The 17,726-nt window shown below is 44.8% G+C and overlaps 1 protein-coding gene across 1 annotated transcript in view; it reads left to right on the top strand.

Moving 5' to 3' along the window:
- PDAP1 (PDGFA associated protein 1) overlaps positions 1 to 17,726 on the top strand; it is a 28,740-nt gene that overhangs the window by 260 nt on the left and 10,754 nt on the right. The window contains exons 2-4 of the mRNA XM_088466668.1: positions 146 to 285; positions 9,764 to 9,855; positions 11,816 to 11,917. Of these exons, the coding sequence (XP_088322794.1) occupies positions 146 to 285; positions 9,764 to 9,855; positions 11,816 to 11,917 (334 nt within the window). The remainder of the gene's footprint in view (positions 1 to 145; positions 286 to 9,763; positions 9,856 to 11,815; positions 11,918 to 17,726) is intronic.

The raw sequence follows: 17,726 nt of genomic DNA, 5'->3' as shown, positions 1-17,726 counted from the left end.
ATTGCATCAGAAGAGCTGTCATTCGTAGTGCCTGCTGGGAAACTCCCAAACTATACTTTCCCTGGTGTCGTGTAATCTGTGCCAGGTTCATTTAGGTTACTCTGTAAAAGTAAAGAAGAGCAGGGTAACTGTGTATGTTTTCTAGACGTCTGCAAAGCGGATCTATTTCTGAGACCGGAACCGGCGGCGCCGCGGACTGCCCTCACTTCCAGGGTCCTGAGCAGCGTGTCCATCAACTTGTGAGAGAGGAAGAGGCAGCGAGCAGAGATATAATGCCGAAAGGAGGTGAGGAGAGCGCGGCGGGTGGTGGGGATCCGTGCGGATGAGGCACAGGGCAGACTGAGTGTGTATGGGGGATGATGGGGCACAGGGCAGGCTGAGTGTGTATGGGGGTGGATTGTGTACAGGGCAGGCTGGCTGTGTATGGGGGAGGATGGGGCACATGCTGAGGGTACCTGGGAGGGAGGATGGGGCACATGCTGAGGGTACCTGGGAGGGAGGATGGGGCACATGCTGAGGGTACCTGGGAGGGAGGATGGGGCACAGGCTTGAGGGTACCTGGGAGGGAGGATGGGGCACAGGCTTGAGGGTACCAGGGAGGGAGGATGGGGCACAGGCTTGAGGGTACCTGGGAGGCAGGATGGGGCACAGGCTTGAGGGTACCTGAGAGGGGGGATGGGGCACAGGCTTGAGGGTACCAGGGAGTTAGGATGCGGCACAGGCTTGAGGGTACCTGCGATGGAGGATGGGGCACAGGCTTGAGGGTACCAGGGAGGGAGGATGGGGCACAGGCTTGAGGGTACCAGGGAGGGAGGATGGGGCACAGGCTTGAGGGTACCTGGGAGGGAGGATGGGGCACAGGCTTGAGGGTACCTGGGAGGGAGGATGGGGCACAGGCTTGAGGGTACCTGGGAGGGAGGATGGAGCACTGGCTTGAGGGTACCTGGGAGGGAGGATGGGGCACTCGCTTGAGAGTACCAGGGAGGGAGGATGGGGCACCGGCTGACTACCTAGGAGGGAGGGAGTTTCGGTACAGGCTGAGGGCACCTGGGAGGGAAGATGAGGCACAGGCTGAGGGTACCTGGGAGGGAAGATGAGGCACAGGCTGAGGGTGCCTTGGTTTCTTATTGGATTCCCTTACCTTTAAGCTATGCTATTAGAGTGACCTGGTTTTGTAGCTCATGTTCCTTTAGTTTGTCATTCATGTAATGACTGGCAGTCAGTGGTGTCTGCACATACTTGGGGACTTCATTTAAAAAAGACAAACAAGCTCAGTGGCATTCACCTTTGTCCTGTAAGTACCATTTCTTTTCCCACCTCTGCCCTAGACAGTTGAATAGAGAGCAGAGATCCACCATGGTGTTGAAAGGAGCAGGCTTTAGTAAAATCATCTCTACATGTCAGTGTATTGCATTGGTAAAAAATGTAATGCATAACAACAGGGAAAAAGAAAAAAAAATGCATTGAAATTCTGTATTTTGATTCATTTGTCCAGTGCTGCTTATACCACCATATCACACACTGCTACATAGGGGGCGATTCAAATGCTTTCTCTGGTGACTGTCAGTGCTGGGCGCTCGTCGGAGCAATTCAAATGTTTCTCTGTTCGGGTGTGAACAGTCACCAGCATTTTTTTGCTTGTGCTGAAGAGGCGAACAGAAATGTGCAATAAGTCCTGGTTTTCGGCACCCAAACGGGAGTTTGGGCTCCCTAACCTGGACTTTACCTGGCAAAATCCGGTCTAACTTTTCATGTCAAGTGCATTAATTAATGGGCGTCCAAAACAATTGACTTACAACATTGGACGCCCATTAATTATTATTTAAAAAAACAAAACAAAACAATTGAATCACCCCCATAGAAAATATTTAAGTTTTTTTTTTGTATATATAGTGCACACTTTGGGGGCGATTCAGCTCTGCCCAATTTGAATAGTGCCGGGAATGAGTTGTGCTGTTAACCTGTGACTAGAAGTATTTTGCTTGCACCATCCTGAGGTGCAAGCAGAAATCCGAGTATACTAGTGCATCTGCTAATAGCATCACGGTCACCACTTAAGTCTGAGAATGCAGGTTACCATGACTAACCACCTGTCTTAAGCACAGTAACCTGCATCTCCCCACTTAAGTGCAGGGCGTAATGGGGACAATTGAATAGCTCCAGAAACTCATTCCCAGGGCTATTCAAATCGCGCTGAATTGAATTGCCCCTATTATGCAGTGCTTTACAGAGTATATTTAGTCATTCACATCAGTCCCTGGCCCAGTTGAACTTAAAACCTATCACATGACTACACATACTAGTGTTCCCACTAGGCTGTTTCAGTGGGGCTCTGTCCTTATGGTGGCACCCTGCTGAAATAGCCTGCCCTTAGCCGTCCCCACCCGCGGGCCGCAGTGTCCTGCAGGTGGGAAAAGTTGTGATTTAGCGCTCGCAGCCAATGAATAGATGCCGTGTGCATGGGAGGGGGAGAGCTTGGGAGCACCCAGCATTTCCGTAAGTGCTGGGCATGCCCCCTAGAGTGACAAAAAAAGCGGTGCGACATGAAATCACTCCCCCCTCCTGGAGGGGCCATGCCCCTTTTCAGGCACGTGCAGGACAGCACCCTGCCCGCTGTTCACCCTGGAGTGAACACTACATACACACTAGCGTTATTTTTTTAAGTCAGAAGCCAAATAAACTACTAGTATGGAAACAAGGGGTCAAAATACAAACTTTGCAGTGCATATTTAATTGGCCACACCAGTCCCTAACCCATTAGAACTTGCATGGCCAGATTCAGATATGTACGGTATTACACAGCCACAGGGTAGCAGCAGTGCAATACCGTACAACTAATATGCTAATGCCTGCAGGAGGTGTCTGAGGGAAAAAGACACCTCCAGCCGGCATCACATATCCAAGTGCTCCGACCGAAGATGCAGCATTGTATCAAAATTGTGACAATCTGTCATGATGTTTCCTGGATCGGCCATCTGAGTAAGCTGAGGCTTACTCAGACTGGCCGTCTCCTGCCCACTTGTGTGGCCAGGAAATCTGTGTCCTCCGAAGCAGACCCTGGCCTCTGCACTCCCAGGGAACGGGTGTGACATCCCCCATTCTGGGAACGCATGCTGGTGCCACCCCCAGATCATGTAAATCATGCTGCTGTTAGTGGCACTGCCTGAGATCACGCTGGACTCGTTCTGCACATGAGTAGAACGGGTCCTGTGCAAGCTCTCCACAATCTGAAATGTACTCAAACCAAAGTAAAATCCGGTTACCCAGCAGTGTCTTTGAAATTGTTCTGCCGTGCCCCTCAAAGTTAGTTAGGAGGAAACCCTTGATGATCATGTGCATATGATATAGTCGGTAAACAGCAATTATTTTATTTTCTGCTTCTCCATTACATTATTTGCATTTATACCTTTACAAGACTGAATCAATAGGGTAACTTTGTTGTTAATTTATTGTTAAACAAAATCTGCTCATTGCTTCGTGGTAACTGTATGCACACTTTTGAATTCGGGGCAAAGTACTCTTGTGCACCTCACAGGAGTATCTCCATTCTAGCACTGGTGTACATGCCTCTCTTCCTGCCCCAGTGCTGGGCACTTGTTTATGCGTGCATGCTTTTTGCTCTATTGCCCTTCAGCACCTTGCACAGTACCCCGGTTCCTTGATGAGTCCCTGTGGATCGCACAGGAAATGACACAATAGCAAAGGTACAATGTTACCTTTTATTTACATACGCACTAATTCTACATATAAAACAGTTTCTACGAACTATTATACAATATATACACAGAAATGCCAGTAGTATTAACTAAACTTTGGGGACCCCACACACATGTCCCTACAGCAGAGGCCCCTTAGTGTTAGAAGTGGGAACAGTTACTGCATCACGCTTACCCTCCCGGGGTGGGGGGGAAACGCTTTCCTGAGCTAGGCCGCTGTGTGCCTCCACGCTTTTCAGGGAAATGGCTTCTCCGTCCATGCTCGGCCTGATTGCCCACTGCCCACCAGGAGCAGGGCATGCCAACCAGTCACCTGGCTCCAGCCAGCACACCAGTCGCACACTACGGGACCGCACCCCTGGGAGCATACCCGTTGGCTGCATATCTTTCGCCAGACCTCCTCCGTATAGCCAGGTCTGTGTATGCAAGGATCTCCCGACTCCTGTGCCCAGCCCTGCCTGTGTCCTGCCCCTCTGGCTAGGAACTCCACTCAGATCTGTAATGGTGAGCATTACTGCCTCACAGTACTGAGGTTGTGGGTTCGATTCCCACTATGGCCCTAACTGTGTGGAGTTTGTATATTCTCCCTGTGCTTGCGTGGGTTTCCTCCCACACTCCAAAAATATACTGGTAGGTTAATTGGCTACAAACAAAAATTAACCCTAGTGTGTGTACACGTGGCAGGGAATATAGATTATAAGCTCCACTGGGGCAGGGACTGATGTGAATGGACAAATATTCTCTGTAAAAGTGCTGCGGAATATGTGTACGCTATATAAATAACTGGTAATAAATAAATACATCTAGCACATTCATGTATATGAGGTGAGGTGAGATGTTATATTGTTTTCTTGATCTTAAGATGAAGTCTGAGTGCAGAATTGGGGGGAGACTCTGTTCAGCACAAAGTTTTGTAGGTGGGAGGCAAATCTAAGTGCACGTGAGAGAGAACAGGTGTGTAAACAGGTGGTGTTGCTATGGTTTATCTCTGGAAAATGAGCATCCATTAATAGAAGCTCTTTAAAAAGGTTAGGTGCCAATGGTAAATTTTTTTCATGCACTGGCTCCTGGGATTTGTCTAGGCCAAGGTATCTACACAAGCATCACTCAATACAGTGGAAATGTATCTTTAAAGCCGTTCCCATATAACCTAGAATTTCATCAGGATTGCCAATAACTTGCTTGAAATTTCTAGCTCACTTTACTTGTTTGAGAGTCATTGTATCAACACTTTAATTCCCCAACCATCCTCTTGGCGGTGTTCTGAGTCCCAGGTGTGCATTCAGCACAGTGATACTGATGAGCCCCCAGTGTGCTACTATACGAACCTGCTAACAGTCACCATTTAAGCTATTAAGTCAGGAAATTATTAAACAAAATTCTGCTGTAGTAGTAATTGGTTAGTGATGTTTTTGCAGTCGACATATGGGCTCCCTCTTAATTTAGGCAGGGCTTTTGGTTGTTTCTGAAGTTTACAGTGTGAAATAATTACTATCTGTACGCATGTTTATGTTGGAAAAAGGCAGTAATGCATTACTTCAGGCCACCAATAAAATTCCTGGTTGCTATATCTTTTAATAGAGTGAGTGAGCATTATACCAGCTGTGTAAATAGAAAACTAGATGTACGCAGCTGAGCTTATGTATATTTCTAGCACTTAGCTTGCTTGCACCTGGAATTGTGGTACAGAGGAGAGAAGGGGCGTTCTAACGTAGGGAGAGTTCAGTAAAGATGTTCTAGCAATTGCAAACAAGTCAACATCGTTGCCTGCTCATCAATGGCAGACAACCATTGCCAGAAGGCCATCAATGTTTTGCGAATACACAAAGCGGACCATGGTCTCGTGGCATGTGGGTTGGCTGTTTGCCTTGTCCTGCCTCATAAGTGTGTCTTACTAATCCTCCACCTCACCTCTAGCTGACAGCATTTGTGCTAATCTTTCACCGTTGCCTTAAGGCTTTCCTACCCTTTAATTTCACATTTTCTCCAGCACTTAAGCGCTGATTGTGAGCTGTACGCATATCACACAGCCACTGCGTCTTTGCAATAATATGCTAATGCCACAGGAGGCATCTTGTGTAAATAGATGCCGACTGCTCTGATCTGCTGCTGCATCCGAGATTGCGTGAACATCAGTCCTCTGAGTAACCCTGACACTGCCCTGTTTTCTGGGATCAGTGTTCTCCCCAGACATTTTTTCCAGCCAGGTGGCAATCAAAAGTAGCTGGGTGGGGGCCTTCGTAATTATGCGCGCGCCGGGAAAAGGGGTAACTCCCTTACCAATCCAGCCGACAGGTCTCAGGCTGCTTCCCCACTGGCTCTCACTCAAAAGTGCCCATTATACAGTGCCCCCTGTAGTTTTCCCCTTTATGCATTGCCCCTTGTAGTTTAACTTTGCCCTTATGCATTGCCCCCTGGCTGAAGTAGTGCCCCCAGACTGGTCCCTTATGTAGTGCCCCCAGGCTTAAATAGTGCCCCCAGACTGGTCCCTTATGTAGTGCCCCCAGGCTTAAATAGTGCCCCCAGACTGGCCCCTTATGCAGTGCCCCAGGCTTAAATAGTGTCCCATATGCAGTGCCCCCAGGTTTAATAGTGTCCCTTATGCAGTGCCCAGGCTGGCCCCTTATGCAGTGCCCCCAGGTTTAATAGTGCCCCCAGACTGGTGATGGCCCCAGCCCAGCGCTTACCTTTACTTGCTGGCCGCTCCCGCTGACTGGATTTAACTAGATCCAGCAGGCGTGCGGGGCAGGCTCCTCACGTTGCGGGTGACTTCATGACATCACCCGCGCAGTGTATCACTGGGAACGCTGGCCTCTGATGCGATCAGAGGCTACTTTAGCCTCCGGTCACTTCAGAGGCCAGCGTTCCACAGTGGGGGAAAGTGCCGGAGAAAACAGCCTGGGAGAACACTGGGGATGCTGCCTGTTACTGCCCTCCAAATGTCAGCAGCATGTCAAACATGCTGCGGTGTTTGGGGCACTAGCAACATCACAGTAGCGGATCTGCACATGCACCGTGTCTCTTCTGCACGTGCTTAGATCTAAAAGCATCAAATACGTATGTAAACCATCGGGTTTGTGTACATCTGTGAATCTGGCCCTTAATCCTTAATTTCCCTATTGCAAAAGAACTGTGACATCTATTTGGTATTCTCCTCAGTGTCATAGCTAAGGTGCAGTCACTGGGCCTTTTTTGTGATGCGTGCCCCATTCCCCATCTCTATTCATGCACAGTTCTGACTCCTCTGGGAATTTTTTTTCCTTATGCCTTGTTACACTGCTTGGCTCCCTGTAGGAAGCTGTTCATTCGCTACTTCCCCTCCAGCAGAGCACCAAGTGGTCCTCTTCGGTATCTCTTTAAGTGGCGTATTCTTGGGTGCAGACAGCTCAGCTAAAACTGGAACTGCATAGACACTGCCATGCACACCCCCCAAGCTACTCTGCACAATGTAATCCCCCCTTACACCAACCCAATAGCACATGTGAGCTTCTCCTGCCCTGCAAGGTAAGGCACGCAAAGCTATCATCTCACATCCACACTGTGCAAGGCCCCATGACTAGTATCAGTGGCAGCTAAATATCTGCAGGACAGAACAAGCATGCTTAGTGTCCTGCGAGGGATCACCAATAATCTGCCATCTGTAAGATAACCTTTAGCTTCCCTTTCACTGATGAAAGTATCCAGCACCCAGAAAGAAAGCTGGGTGTCTGTTAGCGGTGCAAACTGTGGCAACTCTCGTACTACCTTGATGTCTCGAACTTAAAGTATTCACAGCGTGTCCAAATACTATCATACTCTGTTATGTGGCATTCATTAGAATTGCTTTATTGTACATCAAGATTCACAAGAACAAGGTCCATTTTATCAACATCACCCAGATGGGACTTCAGCCAAAAATGGAAAAACAATCTAACATTGGACTGAAAACATTGTAGGTTGCTAAATATTGATGGTTGATGGACAACCATAATGCAGACCAGCGCACAGACGCTCCCTATGCCAGCGTCATCGGCAGTATCATTCTGAGTGTGAATGCACCTCATATATAAAAATATCATCTTGTATAAAGTTTTACTGAAACCTAAACAATGAGTTATTTGCCAGCAAAAATAAATAGTTAAAGCATTATGTGGCTGATATGCCTAGCACATATGCTACTACTGCACATCTTGCAATGGCTGTGACTTTGCATATGCATACAATTACAGTTCTTTTTAGTGAACTTGTTTTTTTTTTTTTTTTTACCAGTTATTTATATAGCGCACACATATTCCGCAGCACCTTACAGATCATATTTGTCCATTCACATCAGTCCCTGCCCCAGTGGAGCTTACAGACTATATTCCCTACCACATGTATACACACACATGCTTACACACTATGATTAATTTTTGTTGGAGCCAATTAACCTACCAGTATATTTTTGGAGTGTGGGAGGAAACCCACCCAAACACAGGGAGAATATACAAACTCCACACAGTTAGGGCCGTAGTCGGAATCAAACCCACGACCTCAGTGCTGTGAGGCAGTAATGCTAATCATTGCACCGTCTGTGCTGCCCATGGCTGCAATTTGCAGCTAATTTAGTGCAGCATCTTTTTCATCTTCCTAAACTTAAGTCTCTGAACTTAACTGAATGCCTACTACTATTCAAAGTTCTTCCACTGTGTCCTGTCACTAGGCATTGGCTTTCACAGATGGGAGTGTGCTCAAACCCTTTAATAATTATTTATTAAATTTAGCATGAAATCGCCTAAAACTGACCTTTTCAGGGGATACCCGCAAAATGTAAGCATTCCCTGGATGTATGATGCATCAGCGATGTTTCTTCATGCATCTGGGCTGTACATAATTACTTATTGCCACAAATAGTGGCAATAAGAATTATAGTTTTTGGTCTAAACCCTAAAAATAAATAATCCCCAAGATGTTCATGCTGATATTGTATTAAAGTGAGAATCGGGAGTCTGTCTTGGCCTCCTATATACTATACTAACAAGTGTTGGTCTTCTTGGACTCTAGAATACTTTGGATATATTTATTTTTATACACCTGTGTAAGCCATAGGGGGTCTAGTGGGTTTGCAGCCAATATTGCTACTAACTGTTCTATTTAGGAGTAATTCAGTAATGGGATGTTAGAACCTGTTATGTGTATCTGGGATTTTAAGATTAGAGTACATTTATTTTATGGTGGGATCTGCAGACCATGGACAGCTGGAGTTTTTAGGGGGCTAAGGATTATTTTATTAGCTGAATTTGGCCTAAAATATTGCCACATTTTAGCAATCATGAGTACTTGGAGCAAAGTTAAGACTGCTACATATTTAAGCATGCGTATTGACTGTCAAATCTCTTGAAAGCATATAGGCAGATATATCCATAATATCATGCATTAACATAACTAGTGTATGTTATGCAGAATATTATAAATCATTTCTCTGAATCTGATCCACATCTAGCAACTGCTCTCAGGACTCAGCTGAGAACCTCATGTTGGAGACACAAACGGTCTTGCTGTTGTATGACATTTAAGCAGATGAGTTGGCAATCGGCCTCTTCTGAATGGTATTTGCAGGTCGTTTAAACATGCTTTATGTTACACAGCTTTTAGAACTAGATTTTTGTGTGTGCTTCACAAACAATGGAAACAAGACAGTGCTGATTTGCTTTTCTGTCTCTTATAATATGCATGATTCCATTTATTATTGTAATTATTTATATAACCATAACATGCAAATGCTATACAGTGGCAAATAATGAAAGGTGAGAGGGCACTTTACTATACCGTTTAACAGAGGAATCTTAGACATTCAAATTAATGTAGACCATGTTGTAGATGATCCCATGTAGAGATCAATGGATAAATAACAATCAAGATGTTATTGTTTGAATATAATTTTTATCTGATATATTAACAAAAAATGCTAGGTTGTTCTAGCTTCCGTAATAAGCCATTGGGTCATCCTATAGTTTTTCTCACTTTTAAAGATTGGTACAAGTATGAAGTGATGATTTTTGTTTTGTCTTAAACCTATAACCGTGCAGGTAGAAAAGGCGGTCACAAAGGTCGGGTGAGGCAGTACACAAGTCCAGAGGAAATTGATGCTCAGATTAAAGCTGAACATGAAAAGGCTCAGGTTGGTCTATAACTAATAGTACATTTCCAGAAATTGTCTTATAATTATTGCTGCCTTTTACTTAGATGTTTTCATACTTTCATCTTTAATAAAATATGCATTTTAATCAATTCAGTACATTTATATTTTAACAGTAAGCCATGATACTGCATGTAGACCATGGGGATTAATCTGCTAAACCTGTGGTTCCCATACTGGGTACCTTGGCACCCTGGAGTGCCTCAGGGTACTTGCAGGGGTGCCTAGGGTTGGCGGTCCAATACCAAATAAAATGGTTTTTAGTCAGTGTGATTGGCTGCCATTAGCACTGGTTTTGCCTATCAAATATGTGGACAAAAAAGAAGCAGCCCTGTAAACCATCAAGTAACTGAACCTAAGGATGACCTATAAGCACAATTTGCTTTATTTCATTTTTGCTGAATCTCTTAATAAGAAACTTTTGGCCCAGGGGTACCATGGAAAAAATGCTGATACTCTAGGGTGCCGTGATTCTAAAAAGTTTGGGAACCACTGTGCTAAGTAAATTAATGCTTTGTGTTATTAAACTGGAACTCAATCAGTGTAAAGTCTCCTAGAGGCCACCCAACATTTGAGCTATAGTATGCTCGTTCATCTCAGCCACATGTGTACGTGGCAAAGTAGGTCTGGCCAGTTGTCTCTTGGGCCGAGTGGCCGGATTATTTCTCTGCAGTTTGTTAGTGTTGGTAGATGATACTGATCACAGGCAGCAGTTTCAGCCTAAAAATGATCCTCTTGATTTTAATAGGTTCATTGTCTGGCATTGTTGTTCCTGTTGTTTTCCTTGGTTGCCCAGTCAAAGAAACAGGACGGAGGGTGAGAGTAATCAATAGATTTTAAAAGTTCACATGACCTAAAGTAACACTGGCCAAGTGACTTGGCTAGAAGATGAATTATCAGACTGTGTATGTCATCCTCTTCCCACCGCAGGCCCTTGTGCTGCCCAAATCGCCAAATGGCAGGATCTTGTCCAATTCATCCCTCCCTAAGGGAGCAATTTGGAAAATGAGTATGCTGCTCAGTGTGTTAGCATAGGTGTCACGAGGATCCATTTATATGACACTGCTAACGAGTTGATCAATAAATTGATTTCTTAATTAATTAGGTTAAATTAATCTCCTATTAGCCTAATGGTATGGTTGATTTTATTATTAGCACAGAAACAGACAAATCTCAGGTGCACAACTCCAAATTATTAATAATATATGTAAATGCAATAAAATTTTGCAATCAATAGAGGTTTTTAGCACAATCATGGCCAAGCTTATGGGCATACCGACCATATCCAGGTAACCTCTTTCGGGTAGGTCCCTAACATACTAGGGTTCAAATCCAGAGCGCAGGACCCCCCAAAAACTACCCCAGCCAAGCCGCCCCAGGGCACCAGCATAGTAAGAAAAGTGCAGTGCCTTGCTTCAATAGCTGGGAGAGAAAAAGCCCTCCATTACTGTAACATGACATTATCATTAAATGTCTTCATAACTTCCTTTTAAAAATATGGAACCATTTTACATATCAATTTGTTATTGCTACAAGACTTAGGGATCTATTTACTAAGCAGTGTTAGGAGACAGAGTGAAAAGGTACCAGCCAATCAGCTCCCAACTGTCATATTTCAAACACAGCCTGTGAGATGACAGTTGGGAGCTGATTGGTTGGCACCTGATCACTTTCTTATCACTTTTCACTCCGTCTCCTAACACTGCTTAGTAAATAGACCTCCAAATGTTTATGTTGGGCTATTGTTATTTTTAACGTAATTATTTTCCTTTGGCACTATTTTGTTTGTAGTTGTGGTAGTCTAGTTGTTTTTATTTCTTGTTTAGAATATGAGATTTCCTTTGTATAATGCTAAATAGAAAATATTATGCAACCCATGCTGCAAGAACAATGGTCATAACCCCCCCTTCCTTTCCCTCTCCTTCCTTCCTCTTCCATATAGGAGGCAGAGCTGGAGGAAAGTGGAGTGGGTGCTACTGGAGACCCCACCAAGGAAAAGAAAGATCAGAGCTCAGATGAGAGTGATGACGATGATGACTATCAGGTAGGTTGTCTCATCAAGTTCTAGATAATATTAGCCTTTGTGCGATAAAATGATTTTGCAACTTGGCATTGAACAGCAGCTTGAATTGGAAAATGTTTGCATGCCTCTTTCTCCTTAAGGTGCCTACACACTAGGCGATGTGCTCACGATGAGATATCGTGTCCGATTTCCTTTGAACAGTCCTGGACACGATATGGTACTAAAAAGTGTCCAATCTGACTTAAGATCTATTATGCACAAAATCTATCTATTGCACCACATCGTGTCTGAGATTGGCAGATCTTACCTGCAGCGGGCAAGATCTGAAGGTGCGATGTACGTACATCGGCATCGTGATAGTGAGTGGACACTCACAATTTGGACATATTTTACACTTTTTGTTGTTCCGATGTGTCCAAATCGGGTGAATCTTGTAAAATATCGCCTAGTCTGTAGGCACCTTTAGTGGCTATCGTTGGAAGGAGTCTCAGGTTGATGCCAAAATAGTGGCTAATGGTGCTAAAAAGGAAACCTTTATTTTGATGTATCACCTCACGCAGCTGTTTATATGGTGGCAAACCAAAAAATAGAAAGAACAGACTGACTGAGGTAGCGCTGTGAAATGAGAAATTACACAATATACCCACAGTTTTTTTTAAACCAAATTTATTTATAAAACAAATACTCAATATTAAAACTAGAAATCGGGTTGAACAGACTGACTGAGGTTTTCTAATGCTGTGCTCTATCCATACCACATGCTTTTAGATGGATATAGGGGCATGGTTAGTTTGTATGTAAGGAGTACTTTTTACTTCTTGTAGATGTGACCATTCTCTTCACCATTCCTTTATTGTGCTATAAATGTTGTGGATACATAATGAGTAAGTTGGCAAATAACCTTACTGGTGATAATTTGGTAACGTGACTGCTTACTATGTGTATTGTGTAGCTGTCTCATGTCATCCTTAGTCCTCATAGGTAGCTCTGTGCTGTTACTAAATTAGTCCTGCAGTGTAACAGTATAATTAGTATTTGTCTTTTATTTCTCTATTACTGACAAACCTATTGCTTTTCTTTCCGCATATTATGCAAATAAACATATTTTTATAGGATAGTTATTCTGTAGTGCGTAATACACTATGACCCCTAAGTAAAACTGTAATATTATTCAATGTTTATAATGTGCAAGCATTTGGAAGAGCTTTGTAAGATTATCAAAGCTGCATTTTCAGAGTTATATTTACTGTATACCAGTGTTTCTACTTAAGTAACATAAGTGTTGCCAAACCAAAAGCAACCTATATAGAAGGGCAGATAAGGACAAGCAAAATAATGTCGGGGACTTCCATGCACCATCTTGGTTGCACAAGCTTTTTGGGTCTATCTGTGTTTGGAAGCTACAATTGCAGAATCTTTATAACCCCAGTCACTACTGCAGATTAAACATTTCAGATCTGAATCATGTAGGTAAAATACATTGTTCAGGGTTAACCTGATTCTCAACATCAGCTGTGTTTAGAAAGTAAAGTAATCACTTCATGCATCTGTAGTGTTTCTCACACTATTAGGAAAGCTGCCTAATGCGATCTGGTGTAGGTACTTCAGCCATTTCAGCTACACTACATGGCCAGAAGTATGGGGAAACACCCATATATGCTTGTTGTACATCTCATTCCATCACCATAGGCATTAATATTGTGTTGGTCCCCCCCCCCCCCCTATTTTGCTGTAGCACACATCAATCTCCTGGTAAGGCTTCCATCCAAATTTTTGAACACTGTTGTGTGGGGATTCTCAACCACTCAGCCACCTGAGCACTAGTGTGGTTGGGGGGTTAGAAGCCTGGTTTATAATCCTTCCCAATTGTGTTTGGGGTTGAGATCAGGGTTCTGTGCAGACCAGTCAAGCTCTTCTACTGCAAAAATGTTTTTGATTGTCCTCCCTTTGTGCACAGAGACACTGTCCTGCTGAAACAGGAAAGGGGCTTTCCCAAACTTTTACGCAAAGTTGGAAGCACACAATTCTCTAAAATGTCGTCATATGGTCAAGCTGTATCATTAAAATTTTACTTCCTGGAACTAAGGGCCATACCAACAGCCACCAACCATTATTCCTCCTCGACCAAACTTTACAGTTGGCAGTACACATTCAGGCAGGTAGTGGTCTCCTGGCGTCAGGCAAACACAAATTCACACCTCAGACTGCCAGATGGTGAAGTGTGATTTGTCACTCCAGAGAACTTATTTCCACTGCTACAGAGCCCAGTGACTGGGTGATTTACACCACTCCAACCACCAGCACTCCTGGTCCTGTCTGTGAGCTTGTGTGGGATACCAATTCTTTGTTGAGCTGTCATTGTTCCTAGATGTTTACACTTCACAATAACAGCAATTACAGTTGACCGGCAGCAGCTCTAGCATGGCAGACCTATTACGAACTGACTTGTTGAAAAGATAGCATCCTATGTAGAAAGTCACCAAGCTTTTCAGTACGATCCATTTTCCTGCTAATGTTTGACCATGGAGATTGCATGCTTGACTTTATGAAACTTATCAGGGGTTGTGGCTGAAATGACCAAACACACTAATTAAAGGGTTGTCCACATACTTTCGGCCATATAGTTATTTTGATATCTCTGGACCTGTCCCCCTATAACAGGCCTGGCCAAAGCGTGGCTCTCGAGCTGTTGTGAAACTACAAGTCCCAGCATGCCCTGCAAATGTTTCTAAAATCTAGGAACCAGGATGAAAGTGTAGGAGCCAGACCACCGTCCCCTCAAAAAATTACAGGAGTGAGTGAGGAGCACAGCTCTGTGTGTTATGCAACTGTTATACACACTATACTAGTCCACAAAATGGTCACAGTTGAATGGATACAGTAAAATGGAGGCCCCCTCACTGCTCTGCACAGCTCCCCTGCTCCACCCTCCTGTAATAACGGACCACATTTCACATAAAATAACGGTGCCAGAAAGAACAACAAAACCCTCCTCCCCTCGTGGTCACACCACTATCCCTCTGAAGCCGCTCCGCAATCCCTGGCCACGCATAGACCCTACTACCGGAGAGCTCTATGCAGCCGGAGATAGGAGACAGTAGACAGCCGGGACATACAGGAGGATCAACGTAGACTGGAACAGACAGCAGGGATCAGAGCAGGCCAGGATGGAGAGGAGTTGTCAGCACAGGCCGGGACAGACAGAGGCACAGCAGTCACCACAGGCGACACTCAGCACATGCATTCCTGTGCATGATATGAACACCGCAATACTATAGGCACGAATCTCTCTCGGAGCTGATGAGGATCTGTTCCTCCCTCACTGCAAAATCTGGTAGCCATGACGACCTGGCCCCCGGGATTTGTTGAGTCCTGCCCTAATCGCAAAACTGTGACAGGGCATGCTGGGACTTGTAGTTTCACAACAGCTGGGGACCTACGGCCAGGCCTGCCGTATAAGAATCCTGAGATCAACACAGTGCATGCCTGCAATGCAAGTCTGTAAGCCTGTCATTAACTTTGCTGTCTTTGGTAGCAAAACACTTCTCTCTCAACATGCCAACCTGTTGCAGATATGTGAGGGAGAACGAACTCCAAAAAAACATGCCATTTAAGATGTAATTAAATACAATACAGACATGCCTTTTAAATAGTTACATACTTCAACCACTTGTCTGGCATGGTCGCATCAGATGCGACCACACCAGACTGGGCTTTCCCGGACATAGTCATATCTGATGCAACCAATCCGAAACGTCCAATGTTAGAGGGACCTCCCGGCCCCTATGCACCTCCTGTTCCGCCCCCAGTGTGTCCTGATTACTGTTGCCAGCAGTGAGCGGGCAGCTTGGCGGCACCCCCTCCCGGAGGCTGCCGGGGAAGCCAGTGCTGTCCCCTTGCCCCTCTGTGTATACCTTGGCGGCCCCAGAAAAGCCAGCGACACCCTCTGTCCCCCTGAGACAAAGGCTCCACTGCGGTGTGTGTGTGTGTGGGGGGGCTGGTATTAAGGAGGGGTAAAATAAAGTAATCAGACTCTGGAGGGGAGGGGGGGCTAAAATAATACAAAATTACATTAGTGATGGGGAGGAGGAGGGAGGTGAAAAAACCAGGGGTTGGGGCGCAAAGTGATTTTATAATGGGGGCCTATGGACATGGGGGTGGTGCGAGACATCCCCTATGCATATATTTTTTTAATGAAATATTTAAATAGCTGTTTAAAAATACTTTTTAAACTATATTACATTAAAAAAATGTATTTCTGACCAGTTTTTTGCCGGTAAAAAATTGTCAGTTAAGTGGTTAAAACAGTACCATCTACTGGTAAATTGGCATGACAAAAAAAAAAAGCATGGTATCTCCGCACCCCCAAAATTTCTATTGAGCACTAGTCATTACCAGCCATGGTTGGTGCCACTATAGCAGTGGACACACACAGCGTGAGGTACCCTAGCCATATTGCCAACCAGCCTTAGGCCAGTCAGCACTGGGCTGTTTTCACTAGGGGTATTGGGCCGGCAAAAAAATAAAATAGTGCCCTGTATCCACAGGAAAAAAAAAAAAAAAAACAGCCCTATGATGATAGCACTAGTGCTCTTCTCACACCCATGCAGTAGTGAGGGTCAATAAATATTGTTTAATAATATAAATAATTCATTTATGGGCACACTTCAGGTCTTTGCAAGCCCCTGGTATGCCCAATTCTAATGGCTTCTCCAAGTGCCAGCATGCCCTGTCAGCCATCTGCAGCCTGCAGTGCACCTTTAAAAAAAAAAAAAAAAATCTTTAATATATATATCACACACAATTGGCTTTGATCCACAGCACTCAATCATCTGCGGTGCCTTTGGTATGTGACCACACCATTTAAATAAAAATTCAAAAATCATACAATCTCAGCACTCACCATTATATTCCAAACTGTACTTCATTAAATTTTAGGGAATGGTAGTTCCAAAGTATTGCAATAATTTGTTAAGCTGACCAACCACGTCACTGTCTTCCCTTGTGGTCAGTCCATACACTGACTCTCAAAAATATGAGCATTGCTCTTCATCATTTGGCTCTAGGGGGTAAATTTACTAAGATTCGAGATGGTCCCGATTTTCAAAGTGATTTAACTCGCTGGAATTCGCCAAAATTCGGGTGATTTAATCCCTTTTCTTTTACCAAATTTACCATCAGGCGATTTGAGGCTAAACGAGTTTGCCTTTGGTGAAGCAGAACGAGATATCTCTCCCGAGTATCTCGTTTTGCAGGAGATTAGTCACCCGAGATTGCAGTGTTTTCTTTCTGCAAATCTCTCCCGAGCTAGCAGCTAGCACATATCAGTGAGATATGTGCTTGCTGCTTGTGTTTTAACCCTTATAAAAATTAGAAAAATGTTTTTTTTAGAAAAATGATGTGAGGTCCCCCCCCCAACCAAAAAAAAAAAAAAAAGCTAACCAGCCCCAGGCTTACCAGCCTGTCCAGGTTCTTAACATTACAGGGAAAAATGTGTAGGGAACCCCTGCAATGCAAGAACCAGCACAAGGCTGCAGGGACAGAGCTGGTTTTAAATATACGGCGAAAAAAAATGACGTGTGCTACACCGTATATTTAAAACCAGCCCTGGACCCATCTAACGGGGGGGGGCTGGTGCCACAGCCAGGGGTGCCCTTTCACCGGGCGACACAGCATCAGCCCTGACAGTTAGTCAGCCCAGGCCAGGGATCCCCCCCCCCCCCCCCTGAATAAAGGGGTCAAACTCTCCAGGGCACCCCTAGCCTAGGCTGATAGCCCGGGGCTATCCCCGCCACCCCTGGGTGGTGGGTGGTGGGTGGCGGGTTGATTG

This window comes from Taudactylus pleione, unplaced genomic scaffold, assembly GCF_031769625.1.
Source record: "Taudactylus pleione unplaced genomic scaffold, aTauple2 ptg000066l, whole genome shotgun sequence".
Taxonomy (NCBI): Eukaryota; Metazoa; Chordata; class Amphibia; order Anura; family Myobatrachidae; genus Taudactylus; species Taudactylus pleione.
The sequence above is the reverse complement of the archived record's forward strand: the minus strand, read 5'-3'. Positions and strand labels throughout refer to the sequence as shown.